At 42.2% G+C, this 15,802-nt stretch overlaps 1 protein-coding gene across 1 annotated transcript; it reads left to right on the forward strand.

The window, feature by feature from the left end:
- Positions 1-15,185, forward strand: LOC135901766 (UPF0047 protein YjbQ). Its single transcript, XM_065431616.2, has 7 exons — positions 1-286; positions 2,042-2,076; positions 2,168-2,187; positions 2,714-2,753; positions 2,845-2,886; positions 4,729-4,846; positions 9,180-15,185. The coding sequence occupies exons 1-7, from the start codon at positions 124-126 to the stop codon at positions 9,224-9,226; spliced, it is 465 nt and encodes a 154-aa protein (XP_065287688.1). The 5' UTR covers positions 1-123; the 3' UTR covers positions 9,227-15,185.
- The last annotated feature ends 617 nt before the right edge of the window (positions 15,186-15,802 follow it).

Genomic DNA, 15,802 nt, shown 5'->3' on the forward strand with positions numbered 1-15,802 from the left:
TTCAACGTGTATAGCATGCACGTACAGCTCGTATGTCCATGCGTAGGAAAAAAAAGGAAAGAAAAGATGTGCCGATAAAGAGAAACTTTCCCGTGGAGAGCGATCCCATCTGATTCGGAAGTGATGGCGACGGCCAGTGGCAGTGGAATAAGGCACGGTTCTTCTTGGGTACAGAGGAAGATCAACCTGAGGCCACAACATCGGGGCGGCCATCTGATAACGGACGAGGTTGTGAAACAAGTGCCAGAGATTTCCCAGTTCGCCGTCGGCCTCTTTCACATACAGAGTAAGCAATTGAACGGATCGTGTCGCACCTTCAGCTTCTCATGTTGGATGCTTACACGAGACTGATTTGACGGTAGAAACTTGTGCGCCTTCCACTTGCCAGACGGTTTAATCGAACGAGGAATTGTGGCATATTTGTAGGACACTGATGCTGTACTCCGTGTGCACTCGTCGTATGCTTTCCGAAATCCACAAGCTTAAATGAATAACTCAGCCTTCGTCCTTGAAGATGGTCGTGTTTGCTGATGTTCGCGTGTGGTTATCTCACCTTACTCGTCGCGCCTCTCCTGTAAATCTGTGCGTCTGCCTATCGCCTTATAGAAAAACGTGCACGAAAAAAAAAAAAGTTTTGATTTGTACGCTTGGCGGGTACCTGCGGTTGGCAGCTGCCGTGATTTGCCTCTTCGCCGCATCATGCGCTCGCTTAAAATGTTATTTTAATAAATCATATTCTTCCTGGAATACCGGTGACACTCCTTCTCTAAAGCCAGTATACGTGTGCAGAGAAAGGACGGAGAGTTACTTTCTGCCAACAGACATCCTCAGTCGAAGTCTCGCAATGTTTATAATGCCACTTACGCCATATATAGCCGTTATATGTAGTTGCGCGCTGTGCCGTTAGTTCGCCTTAATGCTGTTAACATTCGTGACTGATACAACTGGGTAGTGGATGCTCTTGCAGTCCAGAACTCGTTTTTGCCATGTTCTGCACGCAGCGCCAGAACTGTACTAATAATAGCTGGATAATACGAAGTGCTGACACAGTACTAAAAAAGAAAGAAAAAAAACGCAAACTTTAGAAAGCAGTCACTTCGATAACATAGTTCCTTAATGCGGGTAAGGGTACGAACGTAACTACGCCAACGTGTACCGTGCAGAAGAGTCACTTTCTGAAGCAGGTCTATAGGGAGACACCGTAGTTACAGAAAATTAGTGCGGAAACAAACAAATCTACCCGCACATTTTTTTTTTTTTTGTACGAGCAAAAAAAAAATAAATAAATGAGAGCTGTGCAAGTGTCATACCAGCTCGTGGTGAGTGGTGCTCTTTCATGCAGCAGGTGTCGTAATGGTAGAATGTGCTCTTCTGACACGTTGGAAAATAGCTGCACTACCTCAGACATGTGCTGTTTTACATATCTTACAGAACTCAATGACATCGTGTGCATATGCACTGCATGTTTGTACCTGGCTCAAGGCTATTGCTTATCTAAATTTAGTAACTGAGGTAGCAATAACTAATATTTTTGCCATGGAGGCTTTTAACCACTGCACAAAAGTGGTGGTCATGCAAAATTCGCCAGTTTAATTCTGAGAACTGATTTATAGCATTTTATGTGAAACAATCTGGGTTGTAAAGTGCGCCATGTTGTTTCCAGAGCAGGTACCTTTGTAAAATAACCATACACATTACCCAACATTTCCAACAATCACATTACCCAACAATCTCTGGCGTGTTTGCAGTACTGTCGCATAGAAAAGCAATTGAATTTTTCAGCCCTCTTGTAGTTGCGAATCGCAAGTCCCTTAAGTCAGGTCTACTTTATTCCCATTTAGCAGACAATATATCTTTCTTTATGTTTTTATATATCATGCTTGTTTTAATTAGGCGGTTTTAATCTGAACTATGTGACTCATACCTGTTGATAGAAATGTAAAGAACCATTGTATTAATGTGTCATGCAAAGCTCAGCTGACCCTTCTTTTCTCAAATTTGAATAACTTGTCTTAACCTCTCCTTTACCATTTGGTTGCAGTTATGCACACATCTGCAAGTTTGGCATTGAATGAGGTGAGCATTTTTTCAATAGCATATTTGGACAGGCAGCGCTTCTTGCCTTGTTGACACTTTTGTTATCTTTTCTCCTGCCTTTTCTATTTAGAACTGGGATCCAGATGTTAGGTGAGCTGAATGTTCATCATCATTTTTTCATGCTGCATACATGTAATACGATGCACTGTGTACACTTTGTGAAAGTTGTGTGTTAAGAAGCTCCATTTTAGCAACATATGCTAAGGTGAGAAACCATGTTTTCTTTATCAATCAGCAGCCACTCCACTGTGTGCTGTCAACACAACTTGTTTGAATAGCACTTCAATGCTCACTCACATGCAACACAAGTGCTCTAGCAGCATTGCTTATTATATAACTAAAATATGTTGCTTGTCTCTAAGCTCGTTATTGTAAGTTAACTGCAAATATTTGCATACTTCTAAAATAAACACATTTTTTGGATGTACATGCCTCAGATATGTTAATAACACGCAAGCTTGTTGTTGCAAGTATTGTGCTCATAGCTTGCACACTCATTTTCTTAATCGGAGAAAGTGCTCTCACTCCATATTGTGCGAACTTGCTGAACAGGTGCTTGCTGTAAATGTTTGTTCAAGCATGAAGTGCTTTATTCTTGTCTCTTATGTGTTTTCAGAGATGATGTAGAGAACTTCATGAATAAATTAGTACCAGAGGTAAGTACAGTGCCACTTTTCGAATGTTTCAAGCTATGTTTCCTGTATTAACTTGCATCAGTAATTGTGCCTTCTTTCAAAATGTTTCCAGAATTTACCTTACCAGCACTCCTGTGAAGGCCCTGATGACATGGTAAGATTCTGTCTAATGCAGAAATTGCATGAGCCTATGTACTTTGTTTTTGCCATATGTTTGACTTTTGATGGAAGTTTGCAAAACTTGTTGTGTAGATGACAAAGTCCTTGCCCATGTCAACAGCAACTGTTAACCACTATTCATGTACATACAGATTCTTGTAGTTGCCTGCAGCAGGTGGCGCAATGCCAAATTGTGCAGCAAACTACTTCTTGGGTAGTAGCCATTTCTCTCCTGAACTCTACAAAGTGTGCAATCAAAATTTTAAAAGATGAAAGTATACCTGTTTTCAACTAAATGTACATAAATTTGAAACAATTGTGTAAAAATGTTATCATAAAAACTTACAAAAAATATTCTTTTTCACTTATTACTGCTTTTGCTCAAGCTTGTCAGCAAGTTTTCTGACTTGTTCAGTATAAAACACTTAGAACTGTCACTCTCCTGGTTTGGAATTAAATGAAAAATTAGAGCCACCAGTGAGGGCTCCCTCAGAGCAGTAGCGTAGCCAGGGGGTGGCATCCTGGGCACGTGCACCTCCCCGAAATTTTTGTTTTAATATGTGGCCTCCCCATCCCTGGTCAAGTGGATGCCCCCTGTAGAAAAGAATGAAGTTAAATAAACACATCCAGCCAGTGTAGGCAATGAAAAGAGAGAAGACATTGGAATATGTAGGTGCTATGCTATGGCTCCTGTCTGCGTTTTTCTAACCTGTTGCCTTGCACACATTTGTACCCCCCCTTCCACAAAAAATTTCTGGCTATGCCACTGCCTCAGAGTAATGAAAACCAGATTCAAGCACCACCTTTTGCCAAAAGTGTTGCAGGCTTTGGAAGTGGCTAGTGATGTCACAGGTGGTATTTTTGTACATAACTTATGGTGAGAGGTGCGAATGAAAGCAATCTTGCTTTCTTTTTTAAACCAGACAAGTGACAGTAGCAACCTTCAAGTTTTACATTTAGCGATCAATGCCATAAGATGCGGTATTGCTGCAGAATTTGAGCAATGGCAAAGCACAATAGATTTTCTGTTTTAAGTTTTAAAGGTAAAAATCTAGGCCGCTATAGAGGTTATAGAGGAAGGAAAAATTTGAAAGTGAGCATGATGTCAAGCTTAGAAGCTAGCTTTCGCAAAGCAGACTTCTCTGATAGCACTCCTTGCTTCTTTTCACTTTCTTTGGGGTTCATCAGTGTGTTGACTCTTGGAAAATAGACACTGCACACAATTTAAAGTGGCCTCAAGTCTTTTTTTTTTTTTTTGGTGTGGGTAGATTTTATTGAAGCCCACATCACTGACTGGCTCTTCACATGGCTTTTCGTCACTCCGAATTTTGAGGAGCCGGTCTTCGGGCTAAGGTGCCAATTATCACATCATAGCAATCTTTTAAAAAGAGCCAGGTGAAGTGTTTTGAAGAGGCACATCTTGCGAAAGGCTTTAAAAAAAAAAAAGAATTTGACATGCTGTTGTCGACCCACATGGCAGCTCAGTAACTGTGGTGTTTTGCTGCTTAGCCCGAGGTCACATACTCTATTCCTGGCTGTGGCATCTGGATTTTAATGGTAGAAAAATGCAAAAATGCTCGTGCGCTTAGATTTAGGTGCGCACTAAAAAAATCCCAGGTGGCCAAAATTCACCCAGAGCTCGCCACCACAGTGCCCCTCATAATCCACTGTGCAGTTTTGGCGCGTTAAAGCCTATAATTCAGTTCATTACCCTTGTTGGTGGCATTCAGTTTGAGTAGAAAACTGCAATTTCAGTGCTAGGCAGTGCAAACTGTTTGGTATTGCTGCTGCTACAACAAGCCACTCGCCAGCTGCTCACCTTCTTTTCTAATTTCAGCCTGCCCATATCAAGGCTATCCTATTTGGGTCGAGCCTGTCCATTCCGATCACGGATGGCAAGCTCAACCTGGGAACCTGGCAGGGCATCTGGCTCTGCGAGCATAGAAACAGGGCAGGTCAGTGACCTTCTGACTGCAGCACACTTTGCATTCCTTTATTTTTTTTCCTCCTCATATGCATGTATCTGGCTCATGTCATATATTTTTCTGGCACGTGTGGTAAAGCAGCTTCTTCAACTGAACATTTTAATGCGGTTACAACACACACTTTCTGAGATGTTTCTGCATTTTCATGTTTCTATGTCTCGATCTAATCATTTCTGACAACTTAGGTCAATGGGTAGTTCATGGTCTAGTGGGTAGAGCATTGGGGCTGCTATGCTGAATGAACATATTCGAAACCAACTGATGGGTCAACTTGGCTCACTGAGTATGCGACACTGGAGGTGTGGCTCTTCAGTAAACCTCTTTCATGCCGATTTTGGTCACTGTATATGTGCCACTCTTCGGTGAACGCCGTTTACGCCAACTTGAGTCACTCAGTGTGTGCCGCTCATCAATGAACCTCCTTGCGCCAACTTGAGCCAGTGCGTATGTGGAACTCATCAAACCTTTCACGCCGACTTGCTCGTCAATGGGTATGTGCCATTGGCTCAGTGCTGCTCTTCAACAAACCTCTTTCACGTCAACTCGGGTCAATGAATATGTGCCGCTTATCAATGAACCCCTTTGTGCTAACTTGACTCTCTGGGTGCGTGGCATTCATCAGCGAACCTTTCACGTCAACTTGGGTCACTGGATACGTGCTGCTCTTAAATGGACCTCTTTCGCACAAATTAGGTCTCTGGGTTTGTGCCATAAGGTATGTGCGACTCCTCAGTGACTAAAAAGAAATCCTTGAGAATTTATTCAGTGCCAGGTGGCATCAAACCCGCGCCATTTATTTTGCTGTGGCACCATTTACTTAATCGGAGGCACCATCAGATACAAATCAGCAAATACTACTCAAATACAGCAACAGAGCAGCAGCTGATTTAAATAAGAAAGAACAGGTATGTGCACTCAAGCTAAAGAAGCAGCAGCGCTGCTGCCTCATAGCGAGAAGTTCTACTATTTGTCATTTGGTGTTGCAACGGTCATCGATTGAAATGATGTGATATCGTAGTGTGCAGAGCAAAAGAAACATGCTGTGCTTGCTCTCGAGCTAGCATGACACATCCCTGTGAGCACTTCAGTCTTGCTGTTTACTATGTCTCAGTGCCTGTTGTATGCGAGAAAAATGTCACGTTCGTAGCGAGCAGGTGTCGTAGCAGACAACACTTGTAGCATTCCTCTCAAAGGCGCAACACTTTCTCACGATACAAAATTTTTATTTACGTAAATACTTGAGTATTTTTATATAAGTACATGCACGGTTCTTATTGTTGTTGTAAAAATAAATAATTATTCTTTGGTGCTAAATTCAGAACAGGATTGCAGAAGAATGCATACCCTGGTGTGCCCTGGGGGCAAACCAGGCTTCAATCTCAAAGCCATACAAAGCTTATGTAATGTGTTGTACATTATATAAGATACTGCAGAAATAAAATTAGATTTTACGTCATAATATTTGAGTATAGCTTCTTTTACTGCACCGCAAGCAAATGCCGCTGGTCTAATAAAGATTGAAGTCAATCTGAAGCCTGTACTTCCCATCATTCCCGTGTAGGTTGAGGCAACAGGAGAGCCCCTGTATACACTAGTGCCACATTTCCTTCTAGGGAATTTATTTAGAAACTCTATGATAGCTGGCATGCGCATATCTCTCAGGTCATGTCTTGTCACTGAGCTGGTGGCGATGAGCCCGAAGTCAAAATGTGTAGTGCCATTGCAGCTCCTGCTGCTCAGAGGTTCATCGCTTGCTTCATTTGCGTTGTAGAAGACATGGCTTGTGATATCTGGAACAAATACAGCAACAAACGGCAGCTAAGCTTTGACATCACGTGGTGCGGCGGCTGATTTTGTTGCAGACGATGGCTCGGTTGCATGCAGCACATGACGTCACACATGGCTTGGCAATATGGTGGCAAGCGCTGGAGGGTGGGGGTTAGAGCTGGCGAATTCTAGCTCAATTTTTGGACAGAAATGTGCTCTCACCGCCCAGTTTTTACACCTCTATAGTCATAACAGACCCTTTAGTGCAGTTTCTCGCAGAAAACTACAAAATGTTCAGTGACTGTGTCATGCTCCTTGAAGGGCACTACTCATTCATTGTTTAACTATTTGAGAAATGGGAAAGAATGCTAAATTTCAGCAGTTTGCATGAAAGTATTGGTAGGCTGACTTTGGCACATATATTGCTTGAAGAAATAAAATAAGGCATGTATATAAAAAGGGAGGGAGAAAAAAGTTTTAAGTGTTCATGATGATACCGTATGACTTCACTACCAGGATAGTGGATGTTTAGGGTATGGATTCTATCTATACGTTACGTCAGGGATGATGTCATCCCCACTGCATTAGATGTGCATGTGTACTTGGTTGCAGCAGAAATAATGGGCCTCAGTGATGCATTCTACTTGAGTGCTCTCATTTAGTGCATCATGTAACACTTCAAAGATGGCTTCATAGACTCTTACAATATTACCTAGGTAGTAGGAAATCTGGCACCATTGTCTATGTGAGTTTCCTATTGGATGCTGTGCTGCCTTGGGAATGCCAGTATGTGGGTGTGCGAGGCTTTGTCTTGAACGTGACTTGGCCTGAGACATGGTCATGGCTGCCTGGCTAAAGCTTTCTTGGAACAAAATCCTCACAAAAGGTTTTCATTCACCTGTACTACATCTTCCAATACAGTCAACTCGCTACAGTGCATAAGCAAGCGCAATCAAACAAAAAGTTACAGTGACGTTTCACTTCGTGAAGACGGGTGACCCACAAGTTTATGGGTGCTATAGCGCACACGATGCTATCGGCCCTCAGTGCATCTAGATGCCTACACTATCTGCATCGCAGATCGTATTCAAGACAGTGCTTGCATGGTGTAAACATGAACACTTCACACTTGACCGCAGGCACTCGCTGTCAAAATGCTGGCGTGAGGAATCACGGCAGCAGCAGCGAGCAAAGTCACCTTCATGCTGTCTATCGCTTCAACGCAAATTGAGCGGTGAGAACACAGTGCACGTGAAGCTACGAGTCGTCTGCCCACCTAGACTGTGTCCCGAAAGCAGATTGCTTTCAAGATAAAGCCAGTGCGACTGTGTGCAACTGCGCCTTGGGACAGTACGGTGGTGCTGCTGGCAGGGTAGTACCGTTCAGTACCACATGGTGGCACAGTGGTAAGGAGGCCATTCTCGCATTCTTCCCTCATGACAGCTACCACATTGAGGTGCTGTCGTTGAGATGCTGCGGCCAGAGGCGCAGCGTCTGTGATCAGAGGTGGTGGAAGGTGCTGCGCGGGGTTCTGAACGTGTTGCTTAGGAAGTGGCACTCGAAGTACTGATTGGCTTCCATGTATGGTTAAGGAATGGTGGTAAGGAGGAGTATTAGGGTAGAGACTTGGGCAAGTTGGTTGTGGTTCATAGCAATCTCCATAACAGAGTGCAATATAGTGCCACCTCCCACTGCATGCTCAATGTATTCTTGAATAGCAAGCGGGGTTGGTTCTTCATAAATTTTTTTCGTTATACATTGATAGCAAACATTCCAGCAGTGCAATTTCAGGCACATGCGTGTCATACTTTGTGTTCAAAGCGTTCAAAGTATGAAGGACGCTTAATGATTTTTATCCTTAAATTTCTGTGTTGTCGTTGCGCACAGTGTTAATTAAATGTGCAGATGAAATTTGCAGAGAAACCGGAGCCAGTACGGAGGCCCAGGCGCCTTCCTCGTTCGCTTGCTTCACTGCTTCAGACAAACACCACTGATTTCGTGAGCTGACCCGTTATGTTGCGCGTAAAACTGATGACAAACTCTTGCACAGCAAACTCGGACCATATCATCTGTCCTCCAATCTTAGTGGCTCACCAGTACTTATGTTTCATAATTGTAAATTCTAGCACAAGTCCTCATGATTGAATGAAAAAATGCTTTTGTGTAATCTTAAAGAAAAATAGCTCTCTAAGTGCTGTTTTAGTAGAGAGTGAACCTTTGTGACAGATGAAATGTTCGAGGGAACTTGGCTCTCCAAGAATGATGCCAATCCAAAGCCATGACATCCCAGCTTTCCCATGCGTACAACAGTGCTGCAGCGTCAGTTTTTTCCTTTAAGTAATATTGCAAGGAACTCCATGGATGGCTGTAATTGAAGCGGCCCATTGGTCAGTGAAGATTGGCGAGAGGTGTGGTGGCAAGAGTCAGCCAAGAGAGTAGGACAACAAAAAGATTCACTTACTTTACAATCACCTTTGATGATTTCTGTACAATTTTTATTTCCACTCAACACTTAGCTGTGACATTACTTTTTCAGGCTCCAGGAAAGTGGTAGTGACAATCAATGGCTCCTTGAAAGACTGAAGGATAGAGCGGTGTGATGACTACGCAGACTGTGCCCCAAGGCAGCCACAAGACGCTGTTTGTGGGATTGCAGTGACTGAGGGTGAAATTGTGCAGTAGCTGTGCCAGGTCAGTGATGAAGCAAAAAAAGCCCGTGGAGTACACAGCCTTTCACCACCATCGCGACAAAAGTGCAACCACTGCCATGGACGTCAGTGACCAGCGATGGCGTCACCCTGGGCTGCTTTTCTGCAGGCACAGAAGAAACTTGAAAGGACATTTCTGTATCCCTTGTCATCCAGCTTCTCACTATCAGAGTTACGTTCCTTTGTCACTCTTAATTTTTCTTTTTTTTTTTTCTTGTTTGCACTGATGTTTGTTGATCATTGGTGCTAAGTGCTCTAGAGCCGTTCATATTGCTCTAACACTTGAGCGACTGTACTGCCTTAATGCAAAGTAACAACTTGTTTGACAAGCATTGAGTTGTCCTTCTCTCTGATGTTTATATTGCGTCAATTTTAAAGCTATGATTTTTAGATGTGGCACATGGCATTAGCAGCTCAGTTATACTATTACAATAATTTTTCTTCCTCCGAGAAGGGATATTGTTCTGACTACAACCCCTTTCTATCTGCAGTTTAGACGCATGCTTCAAGGGCAGGGTCAGTGGTTATTGAGATGTCCATCTGTTCGAACACTTTTTTGCCCCACAACCACTTAGGTGTACCTGTTGGAACCTGTGGGTGCAATTGGGAATAGATGGACAGCTCTACGTGACCTACATGCCTGTGTATAGTGCTACTGCACAAGAGTGTTTATTGGCATTTTCTTTTCACAACTCCTTTACTTTACACATTCCACCTGCTGCAATGTTGAGGAGCCACTAGATTTAGACCTTTCGACACTGACGTCACTTCCGCGCTGCAAATGCAGGCTTGTAATTAACCGACCATGCTACATGTGTACATAACTTCTGATAGCACGGTCACTAATTTCCTAAAGTTAGTAGGATGCTCCGGTTGAGTCATTGAAGTGACACACCATGGTTGTTGCTTACAGTACTACTCTCTCAGTCTCTCTTTCTCCCGTTTTGTACCACACAGTAATTTCAGGGTTGTGCAAAATGATGATAGTTGTTTCCATGGATGGAGCCTCGATGGCTGTGTGGCCATTCTCAGGCCACAAAAATTTAGCGCATTTCTGAGGACCGATCCCACTTAGTGTGCACTTGGAACGTTTGGCCACAGTGCCCCTTTGCTGTAGAACTTGTGATGGGCTGACGTATTCGGTTGTGCTGGGCAGACGACGAAGTGAGGAATGCACTTTCCGTGCAAGGTGTCTGTAAAGTCCTGCCATTACTTTTCTACTCTGCTTACTAGCGCCCTCGTGCTGAGCTGCATGTACATAGTGTGGTCAGAGTGGCACATAGCACAGGACTCGTGTACTTTGTTTTGGGCAAATTGTATCAACGCCAAGCTTTGGCTGATTTTGGTGCCAAAGCTTGGTGCACTCTGAAAATATTTCAGCTCCTTTTTGAGACCATTGCGGGAAATGGACACACATACAGCCTGTGTATTTTAAATGTGTTGAAAAGCAGGAGTGAGTGTTGAGATTCCTTGTGGAATTACATTGCATTTTACACGGCTTGTGCATGACTCATGTAAAAAGTACCTGCAGCTCTCAAGCTTTGTTCAAGGACATTTGCTGTTGGACAAGGGAAAATGTGGCGGTTCATAAAACGTTGCACAGATGGAAACACTGCTGCTTGTTATTGTCAGCCTCCCCACCTTCTTTATGTAATATGGGCTCAGCCTTTTTCATAATTAACATTTGCATGGTGCTTATTCTCTGTGTGGTTGAAAAGTCTTTTTTTTTTCCTGTTCTTTCTAAATTCGTAGACACCATGCTGGAACAAAACTGCTGTAATATCGATATACTATCTGGCTGTAATTTAGTTGCAATATTTAGGTGCTAGCTGTTTCCTTACCATGAGCAGCAAATATAAGCAATGAACATACATGGGGCTTGAAAATGTTAGTCTTGAAATGGTCTTGTATTGGTTACCAGTAGAGACTGGATGTTACAAGGCAATTCTGAGGGACTTAGAGCATGCATTTTCTGTTAAAGTTCGCAAGGGGAATGTGGCAGCTCATAAAACCAGCCGCACATATGAAAACATTTGTAAGCCTGAATTGCTGGGAAAATTGATGCTTTCTTATAATGACTGAGTATAGAACACGAGATATGACATGTACAAGAAGACAGCAGTAGTATCTACTCATATACAATTATTTTAGTTAAAATTTTTGCATTGGTTAAACTTCTATCACATTTGCTCTGGCATGTAAAGAGGCAAAGCAGACATTATAAACATTAGAACAAGAAGTATTGTGAGAAGTTCAGATGGATTTTGTCTTTGGAAGGAAGCATTTATGAAAACTGCCATATGGCTATTTTGAGAAGCGTTAGGGTTAAGCACAATTGCTGCAACATTCTAAGTGTCTTAGCATGTACGACCTGCCATATAGCATATTGATGGCATGAGGAGGCATGGTGTGTTAATTTACCTGCATACAAAAAAAATTAATGTGTGCAAAAATTGTCACAAGAACGGTAGATTACCAGCTGGCACTATCTTACTATCTCTACCATACATACCTTTTTCTTATGAAGTAATATGCAAAATATGTGTGTATTTGCATATCTGAAATACTTGCTTCTGAAAGAATTTAGTTTGTAATCAAACTACCTGGAAGTGAATATTGGCTGCATCAACATCCCTTTCTACTAAATATAATTGCTTAACTGATATTTTTGTGGGTGATGTCTGCTGTGGAGCTGTCCAATTTCTCTGGTGACGAGCCATGGGATGAACATATGTACAAAATGGAACAGCAGCATGCTAAATTGGACTAATGCTGCAATTTGTGTAATATGTAAAAACAGCATATCGAGTCCTGGAAATTTTTTATACATAGACATTAACTAGTTTGCAGAGTTCTGGCTGTCCTTTAAATCAATTCAGCTATTCTATTGGGAAAAAATAAACTATATGAAGCTTTTCTTATTATGGGGGTTCATGGAAACCTGTGCGCAGCCCTTTTCAAAAACATCTTTGATTGAAGCAGCGGTTTTATTGCAATTTGCAGTTTAATTGCAGTTCATGCAGCAAGTTGATAAGTGACAATTTGCTTAAAGCTCTGCAAGCCAAATTTTACTGTATTGTAAATTTACATAAGTGAAAATATATCTAAACACTGCAAACCAAAGTAGCCATTAAAAGTTGTGCACCTCTGTGCAGCAGCTGGCAGGGTTCTTTTTGACAGAGAAACATGACTTTTAAGAAGAAAGTTCAGTGCCACCATAAAATGTGATGCAACACTGCGTCATGCTTACAGTGCGTCGTACTTCGTTTGAAACGTTCTGATGGCACCTGTATCTCGTGCCTTGAATCAGCTTGCCACTGTATTTGGAAACTTGTAAAGTGCAGTTGGTGCAAAAATGAGAGAAAAAAAAAGGGATGTTTTCTTCTGATCACATGGGTTTCCGAAGATGTTGCACATAAGTTAGCGCGGAAAAATCTCTTGACATTTAATGTTTCAATGCTCCCAGTGATTGACAGTGTCTGGCTTAAGTGGTAGCAACTGTGCACCCTGTCAACTATGCTGGCTTAGTTGCACCTCGAGGTGTCTACTGTGGCCTCCTTATTTCCACCGCCTACAAAGATTAATGTTTGATGCACAATTTTCTTCTGGCACACATGCTGTAGACCTGACTGTGCTTATTTGTTTGCGTCTTCATAGTGGTACTTATCTTGGATGTAGTTTCCTATTGAAACTTTCTGTATGCAGTGTTTACTTGTGTTTGTACAGAAATTATGCAGAATTGATGTGAAATCTGCATCATTTTCATATGAGTAAAGAGAAAGCACATGAAATCAACAATGGATGTAGGAATGCATGACTAGAGCTCATTGTAGTGTTCTGTCATGACATGGAGAAGGCATAGAAAAATTTGACACAGCTGAAATATGTAATCTTTATTTGGTTAAGAAACCTATGTGATTTGGGAGCAGCCATTATGCAATGTGCAATGTGTGTAAACTGGTGTGGATGGTAGGAGGTAGAGCCTGTTAATGTAGCTGTAGCCTTTGGGAAGTGGGTGAGAGGGAAAGGCTCCTGAAATGTTTTGTTGATTGTTCCAATGCAAATTTGTTGCTCTGCTGTATTGCTGCACTGTGTGCAAAAAATACCTCGTTAAATGAGCTACTGTTTCTTTTTATAGCCCATTTGGGACATTAGTGAACAAAACTAATTTTAATTCCTTACTGTGCTCACAATTTACTAGTGCAACCGACCTCATCTAATGTGATACCCTTGTGGATGTAGTGTGTTAAAGCACTTCTTGTTTGTCCTTTTGGCCTGTCATGGGGCACATAATTTTTGCCATCCATTTCACAAAGCACTGAAGAATTAAACACTACATTTTCATCAATCCCCAAAATAGCATTGGTCAGTCAGATTATAGGTAATAGATTCTGACTTATTACTATACCTGAAGGATTAAATAAAATAAATACGTGCTCAGGTGCTTCTGAATTATATGGGCTTCACAAGGCTGAAGTAACCGAATGGAAACTTGCCAATATCTTTGGGTTCTATCATGCCTCTTGAATGACAAATGAAAGCAGTGTAGGTTGACTTTCATGTGTTGCACATGGCATATATTTAAGTCATGTACTCATGTTCGTGAAGCTCTCCCTGGTGGGTACTTGCTTCAGACGAATTTCAGAGGCTGCTGGCTTTTTACGTGAGCACATCATAAAATTGTAGCCATGCATATTTGATGTAATTTCTATCAGTTCTTGCATCCTGTCAAGCATTTTTTTCCCTTCACATTTATTGTACTGCAATGCTGCAGCTCACAGCACAGTCACAGCCTCGCTTCCCAAGCCCCGTACAAGCTCTGATGTCCGGTTGCCTGCATGTGGCAATGAATTCACGATTGCGAACTGTTTTGCAGGGAGGACTGTCTCCTCTGGCTGAATGAAAACAAAACATATCATTTTAAGGATGTGTTCCAGAAATTTGCTGTTAAAACTTGCTGATTTATGCATGTGAGCACAGTTTCTGAGGTGTGTGTAGATCCTGTACCTTTATAATGTGGGGCATGTGTCAGTGTGCATGTGTATAAGAGGTGTGTTGGTGCAGAGCCACCTTCTGTTTCTTCTCCCAGAGTTTTCAGTGTAGTGCATAAAAAATAGCTGAGAGAGAGAGAGAGAGAGAGAGAGAGAGAGAGAGAGAGAGAGGGACAGTTCATTGTGAGGTTGTTACTTGTGAGAGAGGGAAAGAAGGAAAAGAGGACAGTAATCCCAACTGTGCCAACGGTCGCTGTTCTGAGACCAACAGGCAAATGATGACCGACATGCTTTTGACTGTTGTTCCTACCGCCTCCATGTTCTGGCTTCCCTTTGGTTCGATGCCGATTTCTTAATGCTACTCCTGTAATAACAATTTTTGCTCAAGACCCAAAGGACGCAGAGGCGTTCTCATTCATTCAGCACAAGCAAATGAGGTCTTTTAACCTGTCTTCCTACGAGACCTTTTGCTGTTACTCTCGGGATCTCTCTTTTGTTAATAAAGGCTCACAGGCATAATTCTCAACTGTTTGCCATGTGTGCTGTACAGCGACCTCAAAAAGGTGATTCTACTGTAATGCTTTTCTGGTGAAAGGGCTGGTTGGAGCATGCATCTAAATATGGAGACAGATTGAACGACAATTGTAAAAGCAACTTCACGTTTGCAAAAGTGTGCAGAGCACTCCATGCTTCCGCTAGCCCATTTTCACTTAATGTCAGCGGACATTGACAGCACAGCAGGATTTGCTGTACTTGTTTCCAAGTCTCTTCTCAACCTAGGAATTTAATGCTCCACGAGGCTACCGTTTATGCAATAATAAAGTGTGATTTATTGGTCCGAAATTCTCGTCACACTTGTTAATTGTTATGCGTTAGCGGGGTTTCTGCAGTTATGCGATTTTGCACTGAATACAAAAAAAAGGTACTTCATTATTGTCATCAACGTTACGCATTTAACTGGTAAGTAGCATCATGTGAAAGCCAGACTGGTATAGAGCCTTCTTAGCTGTTAGTGCTAGCCACAAGTATTGCATCATATATTAAAGGAGCTCTAAAACACTTTTTGAACAATACAAGAAAAGTTGCCCATCTGTCATAGATGCTGCTGTGAACATGTGAGCCAAATATTGCTGCACTGCATGCAGCAGGGAATTCTCAATCTACTGTCTCGCATAGCGAAAAATTGCGTGCTCTCACTTCTGCAATGTCATCATGCAGCGTCATCGAAAGCAGCTGGCCTGCCAACTCTGTTGGCCGATTTTGCGATTGCAAGAGCATTCTCAGTTACATAATGGCTAATTTTGAGTTAAATAAATGAAAAATATGTATATCTGCAATCTCAAAGATTGGGAAATCATTTTAAGTTTGAACTTTGCATAGCTGCGCCTGCTGCGCGTGGCCTCTTAGATGGCAGCAGTGTGCTGTTCAGTGCAGTCTATTGCAACTGCCATGGGATGCCG

This window comes from Dermacentor albipictus, chromosome 1, assembly GCF_038994185.2.
Source record: "Dermacentor albipictus isolate Rhodes 1998 colony chromosome 1, USDA_Dalb.pri_finalv2, whole genome shotgun sequence".
Lineage (NCBI taxonomy): Eukaryota > Metazoa > Arthropoda > Arachnida > Ixodida > Ixodidae > Dermacentor > Dermacentor albipictus.

What these genes read in the sequence shown, in the direction of transcription:
- LOC135901766 (XM_065431616.2), top strand. Translation starts at nt 124, where the DNA reads ATGGCGACGGCCAGTGGCAGTGGAATAAGGCACGGTTCTTCTTGGGTA. An exon ending in TGAATAAATTAGTACCAGAG is followed by an intron (nt 2,754 to 2,844) that starts GTAAGTACAGTG and finishes AAATGTTTCCAG; the next exon opens with AATTTACCTTACCAGCACTC. An exon ending in CGAGCATAGAAACAGGGCAG is followed by an intron (nt 4,847 to 9,179) that starts GTCAGTGACCTT and finishes TTACTTTTTCAG; the next exon opens with GCTCCAGGAAAGTGGTAGTG.